General features: G+C 39.5%; 1 protein-coding gene and 1 long non-coding RNA gene across 2 annotated transcripts; one reads left to right on the forward strand and one right to left on the reverse strand.

Annotated features, from left to right (window-relative positions):
* The first annotated feature begins 2203 nt into the window (after positions 1–2203).
* On the forward strand, positions 2204–16701 carry LOC120440104 (centromere protein F-like). The gene is made up of 7 exons (XM_039611751.1): positions 2204–2637; positions 9218–9391; positions 9686–9756; positions 9857–9993; positions 16022–16113; positions 16194–16467; positions 16572–16701. The coding sequence occupies exons 2-7, from the start codon at positions 9230–9232 to the stop codon at positions 16631–16633; spliced, it is 798 nt and encodes a 265-aa protein (XP_039467685.1). The 5' UTR covers positions 2204–2637; positions 9218–9229; the 3' UTR covers positions 16634–16701.
* Positions 8993–14895, reverse strand: LOC120440111. Its single transcript, XR_005612972.1, has 3 exons — positions 14816–14895; positions 9842–9979; positions 8993–9307 (listed from the first exon to the last, which is right to left on the reverse strand). It is a non-coding gene; the product is annotated as an uncharacterized LOC120440111 (long non-coding RNA).
* Positions 16702–16715: the final 14 nt, after the last annotated feature.

Here is a 16715-nt window from a genome sequence, read left to right on the forward strand (position 1 = left end):
AACCAACCAATTGCTACAAGTAATCATTGCCTTTGTTACCTGGTGAAGTTCAGGCTCTGGCTGCAGGACTGGAGTCAGCATACACTTCAACATTAGTCTGAGTCGTTCACTAGCTTTGTGCTAGCGTGCTCTTTCTGAGAATGTTTTAATTCAATTTTATTTATACAGCAACAAATCACAACAAGTCGCTTCAAGGTGCTTTATAATAATACAACAGAGAGAACCTCAACAATCATATGACCCCCTATGTGCAAGCACTTTGGCAACAGTGGGAAGGAAAAACTAATGCGTCAGCAGCATTACGCAGTTGTTTTTTTTCTTGAATGCAATTTTACATTTTAACATCGTCCTCTTGTCCTTTTGTGCAATAAAAGTAAAGTATTGTTTATATCTTCAATCCTCAGAAGGTGTTGACCACATCTTTTACCATTGAAGCAAAATTGAAAAGTGCCTGAAAGCCCTGGGAACGCCCTGATCTTAATATTATTAATGGGTAGAGTACACTGTTGAGAGGGTCACTCGAGGATATTCTTGGACCAATTCCTTAACCAGGCTTTGACTTGTGTGGACATGTGGTTGGGATCATTGTCTTGCTTAAAGGCACAGTGATTAATTCAGTTTGTGCACTGGTGTCACATTCTTCTTCAAAATGGCTTCATTAGGTCTCCATGTTCACAGGGGTAGTTGTGATGTGTTCTTTCCATATTTTCTTACTCCTGTCATACTGAACAGATTTTAGTCCGTCATTAAACAGACTCAGAACTGTCCTTGAGGATTCATGGTAAAAACACGCTGAAGTATCTGTGCTGATACTTTATTTCCCAACTTCTTCAGGCGCTCCTATAGGTCTTTGTCAAATACACACAGTTGTCAGTTGTTGTTGGTGAAACTTAGCCAGTACAGTAATTCTTTGGGATTTGAAGCTTTAGGACATATTAGAAAAGAAATGCTTTGAATCAATATTATTGATCTTCTCTTTAGACATTAGTTTTTGAGGTATTGATTTGTGGCGACCTTTTGACCTATTGTTCCTCTAAGATCCTGTAAAGACACATTACGTAAGGTCACAAGAGGTATTCGTCAGTTTTCCTTGGAATACAGTGGAAGGAAGCAGAAGACGCCATTCATTGAGCATGCCCATACATTTGTCTCATGATAGCAGCAGTGACAAGGACACTAGCAAAAGCAAAACTAGAGAAAAATCAGTCAGGAAGGATACTGACAGAGGAGTGGTCTGTGGCCACCACCTACAAAACCATTCCCTTTTGTGGGGTTTGCGGGGGTATAATATATTTACATCTGTGCATCTGATATGTCATCATTTCTTTTGATCCTTTTGTTCTTGAAAGGCACTTTTGGCAGTTCTTATGAGCCATCTGCACCTAGCATAACATCTGCAGTTTTGTTTTACCACTTTTGAGTTGCCAAAACTCTAGTATACTGAGGTTATGCATGGTTATGTATAACCATGTGATATGAACTTGTCAGCCTTTTTGGATATGTGACAATATAGGATGAAGTGAATAAGGGTCCAATCACACAGGCTTAGGCACAAGTCAGTGACCTCCAAAACTTTTTTCCGGTAGAAAATGACAAATGACCAGAAGATCAACAGTGATTGATCTGCAGGTCATCTTTGTTCACTGCTGCCTTCGACACTGCTCACCATGACATTTTAACTTAAAGGCTTTATTATTCAGCTGATTTAACAAGTCAGGTTCTGAGCTGATTCTCATCATATCTATAGGATATTAGATTCTGTGTCTATGTTAGTAGTTTTAGATATACCGAAATTATTCAAACAGGTGTTCCTCAAGGGTCAGTACTTGATGTATTACTCTTTAACCTTTACTTGTTTCTACATAGTACTGTCATAAATAATCATAATATATTCTACCATTCTTATGGAGGTGATACGTAGTTGTACTAAAATTTTCCTTTGATGATCTAACCCCTGTTCAAGCTAATAACCTGCACTGATAACATTAACTACTGTCTCAAAACCTTTTCAAACTTAATATAGGTGAGATGAAAATATTTGCTCTTATTTGTGAAAAATGTGTTCATATTTATTCCGTTCTCTAAAACACAGTGAGCAAGTCAGGAGTCTTGGAATTATTTTAGACAGTGATCTCAGTTTTAATAATCAGATTAACAAGACCAGAACTGCTTTCTGTCACTTATAAAATATATCTAAGGTTGGAAAATAATTATTTCAAACTGAATCTGAGGAACAGGTCCATGCATTCATCTCAAGCAGGTTACACTACTGTAACACTTTATTTGCAGCATAATCAGAATCATCAGTAGGACGACTTCATTTTGTTCAGAATGCAGCAAATTTCTACACAGAAGTAAAAACAAAAACAAAAACGACCCCGCAGTGTTTAAAGAGGCGCATTTCAGACACGAGTGGGACGTGCGCTTAGCGAGTACTTATAAACTCCTACCACTTGGTGTCGCTGTGGACACAAAGAGTACCGAACCAATCCGCGTTCGTGGTGCAGCTGACGACATAACAGATAGCCAATGGACATGGAGCTTCGCGGCTTGCCGTTTCCTCTGTTGAATTTTGAATTTTTCAACCAGAGCGACCCAAACAGTAGGAGAATTTGATAAAGGAGCATCGCGCCCAAAGTAAGTGCAGCCAGCCTGAGTCGTTACTGCTATGTGGTTTATTTCAACTTCGAGTTAACTGTCTAATATACTATACTGTTTAATATAGAATATTCACTAATCTTTAGCCCCTGTCTGGGTAATTTACGATTTAAATTAAAAAATATATGTCGATGTCATATTTGCTGAGAGCATGCTCTTCAGAAAGCTAACGTTAAACAGAAACTGTAAGCTATATTTTGGTCATCCAGCTTTTAAATAAATTGGCTTCAAATACGTGTTTTGTGGTTGTATTCAGTAATTTAATTGGGGATCATTTACTACGTTAACTCGGTAAAGTAGCTTCTAGCTAGCTAATCTTTAATATTAAATTAAACCTGCTCAGGTCAGATGATGGGCTGTAATTTTCTTTCCATCGGTATAACTATTAATACTCATTTCTTGTTATAAAATCTGAGGTTAACTATATGTAGTTATAGCTACACTTAGTTGCGTTTAATGATCCGTAAATAAACTGTCAGGGTTGATAGAAGACACAGCTTTGAAGGGACATTGGCCTCATGTGAACTGTCTGTTCACACCGAAGACAAAAAACGTTTCATAATGTCTGCATAACAAAGCATGGTGTGAATTTCTGTGGCACTACCAATGTTTAAAATGGACATTTAGCCTTTTTCGTGTCTAAACTGATGCTTTTTTTCCTCTGTATATTGCTATTATTGTTATATGTACCGAAGGAAGATAAATATTAATTAGGAAACATATGTTGCCTGTTTTGACATAACTGATCATTGGCTGCCAGTAAATATTATTATTTGCTTATAGGTCAGTCAGCTAGGCCAGTATCAGTCCTTGATTCCCTAAAAATGTTTTTAAATTTTGAAGAGAGGGGTGGAGCTTCCGGTTCAGAGCGCAATGGACGCATAGTCTCCGAGTTCTGTTCCAACTGAACTAAATTAAGGCCTCCAGACTCTGAAAAATTAAGGTCAGCCCTGTCAAAAGCGATGAAAAGGGAAAATCTAAAAGAGGACAGAAAACTACGCATCAGTCGAAGATTGAGGAGGCAAAGATCCAAGAAAGAATGGAACCACACGACAAGGAAGATGGCAGCTGCTTGCTATCTAGCCACCAGTCAGGGTTGCGAGTCTGGAGGAGATAGCGTTATCCTCCGGAGATCGCCAAAGTGGCCAAGGAACTTGGCAGCTTTAAAGATAAAGTCCAAGAATCATTGTTGGGACTCACGGAGGACATCGGCAAAAAGCTGGCAGACGAGTTGGCAGCTTTTAAGCAGGAACTAAATCAAAAGCTACTCGAATGTGCGGCTACACAGCAGTCACAGGGTAAGGCTATTGCGGAGGCAGAGGGACGTATAGCCGAGATAGAGGAGAGTGGAATAGTGACGAAAGAGGCCCTACTCGGTCTATTGAAAGGACAACGCGAGCTTCGAGAAAAGGTTCTTGACCTGGACAGCAGATCCAGGAGGAATAATATTAGAATTTACGGGGTACCCGAGGACGCAGAGGGCGAGTCGATATTTGCCTTCGTACAAGATCTGCTTCAGAAAGAATTGTCCCTACCCGAAGGTATGTCCCTCCAGATCCAGCGAGTACATAGAGCCCTGTCACGTAAACCCGGGCCAGACGCAACACCGAGATCCATAATCATCAATTTCCTTCAGTTTGATGTAAAAGAGACGGTCCTTAGGCTCGCCTGGAAGAAAAAAGTATTGTTTGGAAATAAGCAGATTTTTTTCGACCACGACTACGCCTATGAAGTCATGGAGAAACGCAAATCTTATACGGGAATAAAAAAGGCACTAAAAGAGAGGAACATTCGGTTCCAAACGCCCTTCACGCGGATTCGCATCCACTGGAGCACCGGTCCACGGACTTACGAGGACGCAGAGGACGCCGCGAAGGAACTGAGAGCACGGAGCATTGAGGTGGCCCCCACACGTGCAAATCCGGGACCCAGCATCGAAGAGAGAGTACTTAATGCATTTTCATGGCATGGAGTGGATACGGAGAGGGACAGAGGGCCACGAATGGAGACTCGAGTCCAACGCAAACTGCGGGAATTTAGAAGAGACTATTAAATATGAACGACAAAGAGGATAAGAGCTATATTCACAAGCAAGCAGACTATATAAGAAGGTAATATGTACTATTTGGTTTCATTGTTGTTCAAGTCGGTGTGTTGACAGTTCAGTTGAACAGATTTATAAGTTGTTATATATGTTGGACTCATCTAGTGTAAGTGGGATGAACCTGCTGGATAGTCGCCACAACACTAGGGAGAGCCCCCACCTTATGGTGGGTCCTTTCTCTCCTCCCTCCAACAGGGACCTAAAGGGGTCGAATGACCCTGAGTATTTGGAGGCTCTATTGTTTTTGTGTATTTGTTTTAGTTTGGTGTTAACAGTGGGGCACAATGTTTTACCTCAGTGACATTTGGAACACACACTCAAGGCTCTATCTGGTGTTATAATAAAGCCCAATGTTAAAGGTACTCTCACTTAATGTAAATGGGCTCCAAAGCCCAGCAAAGCAGGGGAAAATTCTTAGTAAACTTAAAAGAGAGGATATTGATGTGGCATTTCTACAAGAGACTCACTTGGTGGGCCTTGAGCACGAGAAACTTAAGAGACAAGGTTTCAAGCATGCTTATTATTCTTCAAATGGTTTAAGACATACGAGAGGGTGATCATTTTAATATCAGGGAGGGTTATCTTTGAACATTTTGCTACAATTAGGGATAGAGAAGGCAGATTTATCATGGTACATGGCAAATTGGACGGGAATTGACTACGTTGTATAATGTTTATATTCCCCTGGTTCCACATTTGATTTTTATAAGCAAGTATTCGAGAAAGTAGTGACAGAGGCACAGGGTCTACTTGTCTGTGGAGGAGACCTTAATATCACTCTAAAACCACATCTGGACGCATCGGGGATGAGAATATCTCAATCACAAAATTAACTAGAAAACTGAATTTTCTGATAGAGGAGATGGGATTGGTGGATATTTGGAGGCATTTTAACTCAACAGTAAGGAATTATACTTACTACTCATCTCCACATAAAACCTATTCGAGAATTGACTACTTCCTCAGTTTTGGTACCGATATGAATAGAATACAGGAGTGTCACATTGGGTCAATGGACGTTTGGGACCACTGCCCTCTATACTTATCCTTAAATCTTACTCAAAGGAGAAAAATAACCAACTGGAAATTAAACTCTAGTATATTGAATGAATCGACATGTGAACAGTTGACAAAAGACATTGCTGAATACCTGGAATTCAATGATAAAGATGAGTTACCCCCACCGATATTGTGGGATGCGTGCAAAGCAGTGATGAGAGGAAAAGTTATTGCTATAACCTCTAATATTAAAAATTCAAAGTTGCAAGACTCCAGAAGTTGCAGTCGGAACTATTACAATTAGAGGCCACATAAAAACACTATTGATACTAAGACAAAATTAGAAATGGCAAAGAAGAGAAATCTAATAGATGAGATATATACTCAAGATGTACAAAAGAAACTAATGCTGACTAAACAAAGATATTATGATGGGGGGAGCTAAATATATGAAACAATTGGCATATAGATTAAGGAAGCAACAAGCAGACAGAACAATATACAGGATAAGGGATCCGAAACCAAAAGGAAATGCAGGGTATAGAGGAAATTAAGTATTGCTTTAAGAGATATTACGAAAAATTATATTTACAACCACCCACAAACAATGACGATCAAATGGAGAGTATGTTAGACAGGTTACACCTCCCTAAACTTACAGTAGAAGATAACAATTCGTTAGTGAAGCAAATTACAAGGGAAGAACTTCACTTGGCAATTACTAAACTCAAGGCAAACAAATCCCCAGGTACAGATGGCTTTACTGCGGAGTGGTACACGAAATTAAGGGAACCTTTGACACCGGTCCTACTTAAAACATTTAATTGGGTCTTAATGAAGGAGAAGCACCCCCTCGTGGAAACAAGCCATAATTTCTATTATACCTAAAGATGGTAAAGATAAATTAGAATGCTCCAATTATTGGCCAATAAGTGTATTAAATGTAGATTACAAACTGTTTACGTCAATCATAGCACGGAGACTTGAAGGGATCATCCCAAGGATAATAAATCTAGATCAAACTGGATTTGTTAGGTCGCGTCAAACCCATGACAGTATTAAGAGAACTCTGCAAATTATTAGACACATTAATTTAAATAAAATATCAGCTATATTACTGAGTCTAGATGCTGAAAAGCTTTTGACTCTGTGAGATGGGAATTTTATTCCAAGTAATGCATAGATTTGGGTTTAATGGGTCCGTCATTACAATATTGAGGGCTTTGTATAATAGTCCAACTGCAAAATAAAGATTAATGGTGAACTTTCAGACGCTTTTAAGCTCGAAAGGTCCACAAGACAGGGATGCCCACTGAGTCCACTCTTATTTGCCATTTTATAGAGCCATTGGCTCAAGGGATTAGGCAAAATGATCAAATAAAAGGGATTAAAATTGCTGGAAGTGAGCACAAATTGGCCATGTTCGCAGGTGATGTTTTGGTTTACTTATCACAACCTACTGAATCTTTTATGGAACTTATGTCAGTGTTAAAGGAGTATGGGTCCTACTCGGGATATAAATTGAATATACAAAAACACAAGTCCTTAGTAGCTTTCATAGCCCCCTCAAAATTTACTCAGCAAATACAAATTAGGCTGGGATAAAAAAACAATCAAATATTTGGGCATCAACCTATCAATGGATATAAACAGTTTGGAAAAAATCAACTATTCCCCACTTAAAAAAGATATCATGGTCGATATTAGCAGATGGTCATTAACCCCTTACTTAACCATCTCTTCTAGAGTAGATATCATAAAAATGAATATGCTCCCAAAGATATTGTATTTATTCCAGTCGATTACTATAGAAAACCCTGATAGATACTTCGTAGAATGGGATAGGATCCTCTCTAGATTTATATGGGCGGGTATAAAGTCAAGAGTTAAGTTTAAAACACTTCAGCTTCCCAAGGATAAAGGAGGACTAGGCCTCCCTTGCTTACATGACTATTATAGGGCAACTCAAATAAGAAATCTGGTGGGCTGGTGTAAACCTGGATACTGTTCAAGATGGAAGGAAGTGGAATTTTCCTTGGGAGGTCATTTCCCTGTCAGGGCACTGATAGGAGACCCTTCGGAGTTAAGACTCCTGGGAGACCCGGGTAACCCTTGGATAGTAAGCTCAATAAAAATATGGAAAAGAGTACTCAAAAGAATCAATTAATACAGAGGTCGGATTGCTTAGATGGCTTGCATATGACTCGGAATTTTTGCCGAGTAAGACCGACTCGACATTTTAAATATGGGCTAATAAAGGCCTTACCACATATAGTACTTTGTTGAAAGATGGAAAAGTGATGAGTTTCAGGATCTTAAGAAAAAGTTTGGGTTGCAAAATCAAGATTTTTTAGGTATTTGCAACTGAGGGACTTTTTGAATAAAAGTTAAAACATCCCCAGTTATCGACTGAGAATGAAGAAATTATTTATATATTCGAGAATGCATATAGAGATGCACCCTATCAAAAATTATTTCCAAATTATATCGTTCACTGACCAATCTAAGGGGTCATGATACAAGATATGTTAAAGCTAGATGGGAAATAGAGGGCAATCTATCCTTAACAAGAGAGGAATGGGAGGGGATCTGTAGGCAGCAGTGGTCGGTAACAAGTTCCCCTTTGTGGAGGGAATTCAGTTGGAAGAATGTAATTCGTTATTTTATTACTCCGGGCAAAAATCCAGCTATTCTCACAATACAACATGCTGGAGGCAATGTGGACATAGCAGCAAATCATTTCCACATTTTTGGGAATGCCCTCGAGTGGTTCCATTTTTGAAGGAAATACATAAGGTCCTGAAACAATCTTCCAAAAGAAAATACAATTCTATTTTGCAGTATTGTATCTAGGTAACTTAGAGAGTCTTAATCTATGCAAATCGGAAAAAATACTTGTGTAGTGTGCTGTTGGTAGCTGCCAAAAGGCCATAACCCGCCATTGGTTAAAAAGAAGAAACTCCTACTATAAATGAGTGGATTGATGTGATATATACTATTTTTGTTATGGAAAGAACAATTTTTAGGCTAAAGTTGCAGGCGGACACATTTGAGGAACACTGGTTCAAATGGATGAAATATATTCAAAATGTGAGGTCTGATTTTGTATAACCCCATTACATTTTCTGGTTGTTGGTAGGTGTTTTCTTTTCTTTTTCCTGTTTTTTTTTTTTTTTTAATTTAATTTAATTTTTTTTTAATTTATTTATTTTTTTTTTCCTTTTGTTGTTGTGTCTGTTTGCTGGTGTTTTTTTGTGTTTTGTTTTGTTTCTGTTTGTTGGTTGTTTTTCTTCCCCTCCCCTCACGGTGATTAAGTTGTAATGTTGTTCATGTTGTATAAATAAGAAAAACCAATAAAACATAAATTTAAAAAATAAATAAATAAATTTTGAAGTAGATATATTTATCAGCTTGTCATCACCTCATTACTTTTATATAAATGGATGTATGTTTTAGTAAGGTTAAACCATGAGCTGGGCGGTGGAGGAGTGGAAGGATGGACTTCCGGGGAAAGCCCTGCAGAAGATCCAGGAGATGGAAGTCCAGCTGGATAAAATGAAGAAGGAGAAGACACAAAAGCAGTTTCAGCTGGACTCCTTAGAAGCCGCAATCCAAAAACAAAAGCAAAAGGTCAACATTTATCACAAGTGCTTGAAGAAATGTGTTTTTTGAGAAATAAACTGACACATCTATCTGAACAGATACCCAATCAAAACATTTTAAATAAGCTTGATAAATACTTCTCCTACTCATATGAGTTTACTTTACAACTTGTGTTTTTGTCTAACTGAATTGTCAAGTCAGGTCATCTTTATTTATATAGCACATTTAAAAGACATCATGTGTCGGCCAAAGTGCTGAACAGGGAATAATATAATGAAAGAATTAAAATAGAAAGAAAACATTTTGTCTTCCTAAACGTAGGTGAGCTACCTGGAAGGTCAGCTTAACTCCTGCAGAAAAACCATTGAACGACTCGAACAGGAGCTCAAGAAGTGAGTTCAGTTATGCGTCTCTCTCTTTGCTGTTGTATGACTCAGAGTGATAAATTCAGTGATTTGTCAAGACCTTGATGAGCACCTTATATCTGCTCAGGCACAAAAATGAACTGGATCGTTCCCAGCCTGCTGGCTCTTCCTCACTGTCATCATCCTCCTGTGAGCTGCAGACCTACGCCACTCCACAGAAGAGTTTTCAGACACCAGCATCGATCCCAGCCTACAGACAGCATGGTATTAAAATGTGTTTTTATCTGCAGGGAGTCTGCAATTCATTCTGTTCTTATTTTTTTTTAAATGTTTATTTATAAGATTTTAAGTTCAAAATTACATAACATCACACCAGACAAATGACATAAGATTCAAAAACAATAATATTTAAGCACAGAAAAAAAAAGAAAATAAAAAACAGAAAACAAAAACCAAAAACCAAATACACAAAAAAAACAAACAAACAAAAAAAAACCGCAAACAGGAAAACAGGAAAGAAAAGAAAAAAATAAATAAATAAACCAGTTAGCCAGTACAAATCAAAAGTACAAAAGAAACACCATTGTCCAAAAAGATGATCTACTGTGTGAGTTTAGACAGGGCAACAGAGAGTTCACCAAGACCAAAAGATGTGGAAAACAAGTCCAGGAAGAAATCAGGGTCCGGCAGAAGTGCAGTTTCACACAAAGTGCAGTCAAATGAGTTAAAATTTATGTTGAATTCCCATCAATATGATTGAGAAAAGGGCCCCAGATTTCGACAAACTTAACATGGGTGTCAGCCAAACGATAACGAACCTCTTCAATATACAAACATGCAATCATCTCACGTAGCCAAACCCTGAACAATGGAGGAGATGGTGATTTCAGGCTCTAAGAATAAGTCTTTTAGCTACAATCATGCCAAACATTAAAGCTTTCTGAAGAGGACGTCTAAGTGCCAATGAGGTCAGGAGCAGCCTAGCACTGCAAGTACACCATCCGGCTCTAATTTTAAGTCATAAACCCGGTTATATATATTAAATATCTCTGCCCAGAAACTCCTGAGTGTGGGGCAAGACCAGAAAAAAGGTGACCAAGGGTTCCATCCAATGCTTTGCATCTGTCACACAAAGACGAAAGAGACGGAAAAATGCTGCATAGCTTTGTTTTAGAAAAATGCAAACGATGAAGGACCTTGAACTGTATAAGTTGTAGTCTGGCATTAACAGAGCATTCTTTAATATTCTTCAACCCATTGGCCCACAAAGCATCCGATATGTCTACTTCCAAGTCCTTAACCCAAGCATCCTTGATGTGGTTAGTAGGTGCTGTAAGTGTAAAAGTGTAGTAAACTGGCTGATTAGGTGTTTGGAAGTGGGATTTTTAATCAAATAATCATAAAAGTCACTATGAGCAGGGGGCTTATCCAGATGGGCAAAAGACTGTTTAACAAAATTCCTAATTTGTAAGTATCTAAATAAATGAGCAGAGGGGAGCATAAATTTTGATTGCAGCTGAGCAAATGAAGCAAAACAATTGTCGATGTAGAGGTCCTTAATAGTGTGAAGACCTAATGCTGACCAAAGCTTAAACACAGGGTCCATCAAGTCAGGTGAAAAAGAAAGGTTTTCAGTTATGGGAGCAAAATGGATAGGTCTGGAAGGCACATAGCACCCCTAACTTGCTTTAAGATCCTAAGAGAATGACCTAGGACAAAATCATTACTTAAAAGTTTGGTAGGTATGTTGGGCTTAGAAAACAGAATAGCAACAAGTGATGTACCAAAAATTGATTTAGCATTGTGTGCCTCTATCAAAGGCCAAGAAGGACCGCATCCCTTCTGAACAGCAGAAACACTGTTCCAAAAAACCCATGTTCTGGCATTGCAAGCCCAATAGTAGTGCCTGAAAACTGGGAGGCCTAATCCGCCCTCAGAGGAGGGTTTCTGCAAGTGTGCCTTTGAAATTCTATGGGGTTTATTTGCCCAGATGAAAGACAAAATGATAGAGTCAATAGTTTTAAAAAAGGATGAAGTGAGAAAGATGGGTATGTTTTGGAAAAGATGAATAAATTTAGGAAGCACTACCATTTTAATAATATTGACACGTCCAATCAAAGAGAGTGGAAGAAGAGTCCATTTATCTATCTTAGCTTTAATACTATCAACGAGGACCTGAAAATTCAATTTAAATAGCAGCTTACGGTTTCTGGGAATGTTAATACCTAGGTATTTAAAGTGACTGCTGGTGGTTTTAAAAGGTAAGCTAGAGATGAAGCTAGAGTCAAGCCCATCTGCCAGTGGCATAGAAATGGACTTGTCCCAATTAATTGTGAAACCAGAGAGTTGTCCAAATTTGTTAATGAGATGAAGCAGGGGAGGCAAAGAGACCCTGGCATCAGACAGTGTTAGAGCCACATCATCTGCATATAGAGTTATAGTAGAGTTGACAGGACCACAGGATATACCTACAATATCAGAGCTGCTTCTAACTGCAATGGCCAGAGGCTCCATAGCTAGAGCAAAGAGCAGTGGAGATAAACAGCAGCCCTGCCTAGTCCCCGGTGAAGTAGAAACGGATGTGATCTATCAAAATTTGTCAGTACCGATGATCTTGGCCGAGCATAAAGCATACGTACCAAAGTTGTAAAATTATTACCAAAGCCAAATTTCTCAAGCGTAGCAAACAGGTATTTCCACTCAATTTGATCAAAAGCTTGTTGTGCATCTAATGAAATAACAGCTGAATTTGGAGAATTTGTTCCATACAGTACATTCAATAGACGACGGGTATTAGAGAAAGCAAATCTGTCTGGGATAAACCCAGTTTGATCGTGTTGAATTAAAGTGCCCAAATATTTATTAAGACGTGAAGACAAGACTTTTGCAATGATTTATTGATCACAGTTTAATAAACTAAGTGGGTGATATGAAGTCACATTGGTGGGGTCTCTGTCCTTCTTAGGGAGAAGACAAACGTGGGCATCATATATGCTATCAGGAAAGAGCCCGTGCAATAGAGCAGTTCACCATTCTGAGTAAAAGTGGAGCGATTATATCAATATGGGCTTTATAAAATTCTATGTTGAACCCATCCGCCCGCAGGCTTTACCACTAGGGAAAGAAAGGATAGCAGCTCTGACTTCTGTGATGCTGAAGTCAGCATCAAGCGCCAGGCGGCAGATTCTGTAAGGGTCGGAATGCTCAGAGAGTTAAGAAAGCTAAAAAGCTCAGAGTCAGTAGCGTTAGATTTAGAAGAGTACAGTGTGCTGAAAACTCAACAAATCTGTCATTAATCAGCTTAGGATCAGTAATTAATTCACCAGTAGAGGAGGCAATTTTGCGTATGGTCCGATGGGCTTGCACATCTTTTAATTGTTTGGCAAGTAATTTATGGGGTTTATCTCCCAACTCAAAGTGTCTTTGTTTCAATTTAATAATATCGCTTCTGACTTGGGTACCCAAAATATGATTGTATTCAAGTTTTAGTTTTAGAATGGCATTAGATATGCCTTCAGTATCAGATTGGCGAAGTGCCTCCTCTAATGTTGATAATTCAGACTCAATTTGGGACAGACGATTTAATCTAGTTCTTTTCGAAAATGTTTGAAAGGAGATGATCTTGCCACGCATAATACTGCCTTAAATGATTCCCAAAGAGTGGAATCAGAGACCTCCCGTTGTCGTTGTGTTTTAAGAAATCTGAAATCTCAGTGGAAACATAAGTGGAGAAAGTTTTGTCTGACAGAAGGGTAGAATTGAATTTCCAATTGAAAATTCGAGGCTGTAAATTAAAATCTATTTTCATGGTAAGTGGGGCATGGTCAGAAATCAAGATTTGATGATAAGCAGAGCTGATAATACTGGGTAATAGTCTAGAATCTGTAACAAAGTAATCTATTCTGGTAAAGCTACGATGTACAGGTGAAAAAAAAGAATATCGCCTATCATTTGGATGCTGAAGCCTCCAAGCGTCAACCATGTTGTGTAACTTCACCAGGTTGTTCAAAACTGCCGTGGATCTAGTAGTGGGGGCTATTTTTGTAGATGATCTATCCAAAACAGGATCAAAATAGCAGTTAAAATCGCCACCAATTATTATATTAGACATATTATATTCAGAAATTAGGTCAAATATTTTGGAAAAGAAGTCAGGACAGTCAAAATTAGGGGCATAGATATTTAGCAAAACCAGTGGAAAAGAGTTAATGGACCCAGAGACCAAAACAAATCTCCCACCCGGATCAGTAACGACGGATCCAAATATAAATGGAGTGGTTTTCCTTATGAGTATAGCAACACCTCTGGCCTTAGATGTGAAAGTGGACTGGTAGACCTGCGACACCCAATTTGCTCTTAAACGTCTCTGTTCATTGGCGTGAATATGAGTTTCCTGAAGAAAAATTATATCAGAAGATAAATGCTTCAAATGTGACATAACCTTCCCACGTTTCAAAGCTCTGCCCAAGCCCTTGCAATTCCAGGATGTAAATGTCAAAGGACATGTTCCAAAACCAGTAGCATTGTTACCCCGCATCTAAATGAGAGGTGGAGTGACATATGGACAGGTGACAAATAATACAAAGGACTGGCAAAAAAACAGTTAAAACAAAATTAACAACAAGAACACTGAACCCCATCCCCAAAAAAAGAAAAAGGCCGCAAAAAGAACAAGAACCACTGCGGCTCATCCCAGCGTGCATTAAGGGGACTGCCGGGAAGAGGAGCACAAAAACAAAAAAAAAAGAGAAAAAACATCCTTCGGATCGGGCAGCTCCGCACCAGACTCCATTAATCAAAACAATAGTTACACCCATAAATCGACTGATTGGGTTAGAAAAAAAGACGCCAACATATAAAATGACTTGTGTATAAGCAAATTTATAATATAAACGATCTCAGTACTTCACGATAGATCAAAGTTTTAAGACGTCGTAACAAAAAACAAAAACAAAAACATGATAGAAAACTATCACCACAGAAGCATTCAAAAATGATTGAACGAATCGCGACTCTCACTATAGGAAGAGAAGAGTGAGAATGTTCAACAACACAGCCGCATCAACAACATGAACAAGTACATTACCAGGTCACGATTACAGTGAGTCCGCAAAACGTTCAGCTTCAGCAGGAGACTTGAACGTGTTAGTGATGTTGTTGTGAACTACCCGAAGCTGGGCCGGTAGCGCAGACTGCACGTCGCCCGGAAGCGCTAAGCTTTTTCCTGACCGAATTGAAGGCCATCCGCTGCGCAAGGACCTCCGCAGTGTAGTCGGGAAGATGGACAGACTCTCTCCATCGCAGCTCAACGGTGCACGTTGGCGTGCCAGACGCAAGACATGCCACACGTCTTTCTCATGATGCAACTTGGCTATGATAGCCCTCGGTCGCTGGCCAGCCGTTGGTTTTGGTCTAAGGGTGCGGTGTGCCCTCTCCACTTTTATCGGCTTAATAAAGTTGTCTTTCCCCAACACATCCAGCAGCAGGGATGAAACAAAGTCCGCAGGCTTACCGCCCTCAGCACCTTCCTTCACTCCAACAATCCTAATGTTGGCCCGACGCGAGCGCGCTCCATCTGGCCTAGCTTGTCACGCAGGTTGTCGGTGGCCGCCATTAGTTCCTTGCACGTAGCTTCAAGCATGCAAACACGGCCGTCCATTGTAGTAAGCGACTCATCGATAACATCTAGACGCTGTTCGGATGACCGGATATCTGCCTGGAGCTTAGACAGAGTAGACTCAATTGTGTCAAGGCGGGTCTCCATAGACGCGTTTTTAGGCTAGCGATAGCTGCTAAAATGGCGCCGGTGCTAGCAGAGTTTTCAGCTACTGCTTTCTGGCAGTGTGTTGCGTCTTTTTAGGCGGCATGTCGACCAGTCTTTATCGTAGTCGATGCAGATCAGAAGGGCTGTTGAACAGTTAAGTAAAGAGGCAGGGTGTCACGTTAAGTGTTGGAAAATAAGAAGAAAAAGTGCGGAGCTGAGAAGAGAGCGTCCTACTCCATCAGTGTACACGAGCGCCCCCATTCTGTTCTTATTTATTTATTTATTTACAAGCAAGTAAACATCTGATTTACAGACTTATCTTTTCTCACTTTTCTTTCAATATACATTTCTGTGATCATGTGTAGGCTTATCACAGTTATTTCTAGAGTGTCTCTGTCTCTAAAAATGTATATAGAATCACTTTTTGCATTCAGACTTCATTTTTGTAAGCGCCATCTGTTAAGGATTCACTGTTTTCCAAATGACTGAATAAGTTTACTTTGGATTTGAATTGTGTGTCTTCTATAGATAATAGACTAGAGGAGCTGCAGGAGAAATACAACCAAGAGGTAGAAGAAAGAAAAAGACTGGAAAGTGAACTCAAAGTCTTGCAGGTCAAAGTAAGTGCTATAAATAAATGTATTATTATAATTATGAGCATTTATTTCTTAGTAGTTTTAATATTTCTCATCTTCTCTAGCTGTTGAATCAGTCTTCAGTCAGTGTAAGCCACAAGGACATTGCTGCCCGACAAGCCGGGTCTTCCATTTTCCTATGGCAACAGCAGGATTCTGCCCATCGCCGCCAGTCTCAGGACATAATGGAAACACCTCTAAAGAGGCGAGGGACATCCCTTTGGGACGCCCATGAGGAGACGCCAATCAAACCCAGCCAGCGGATGAGCTCTTCCAGAGCAGCACCAAGTCCCAGTGGATCCTCTCAACAGATGGAGCAACTAAAGACTTTGAACCAAGGTATTTTGTTATAAAGTGTTTTATAATTAGTATGTTGGGTAGGGTTCAGCATTTAGTAACCTTTGCTTTACACTTCTTCTTCTTTTTTTGTTCCTTTAACACAGCTGCGTGGCCGTGTGTCAGAACTAGAGAGGAACTTAGCCAATCAGGAGAAGGAAATTCGTAACCATGCGTCCAAACTGCAGGAACTTCAAACGCAGCTGAACCAGACCCGCAAAGACCTCAGCGAGCAGGGCAGAGACCAGCTA

Source organism: Oreochromis aureus, linkage group 1, assembly GCF_013358895.1.
Source record: "Oreochromis aureus strain Israel breed Guangdong linkage group 1, ZZ_aureus, whole genome shotgun sequence".
NCBI lineage: Eukaryota > Metazoa > Chordata > Actinopteri > Cichliformes > Cichlidae > Oreochromis > Oreochromis aureus.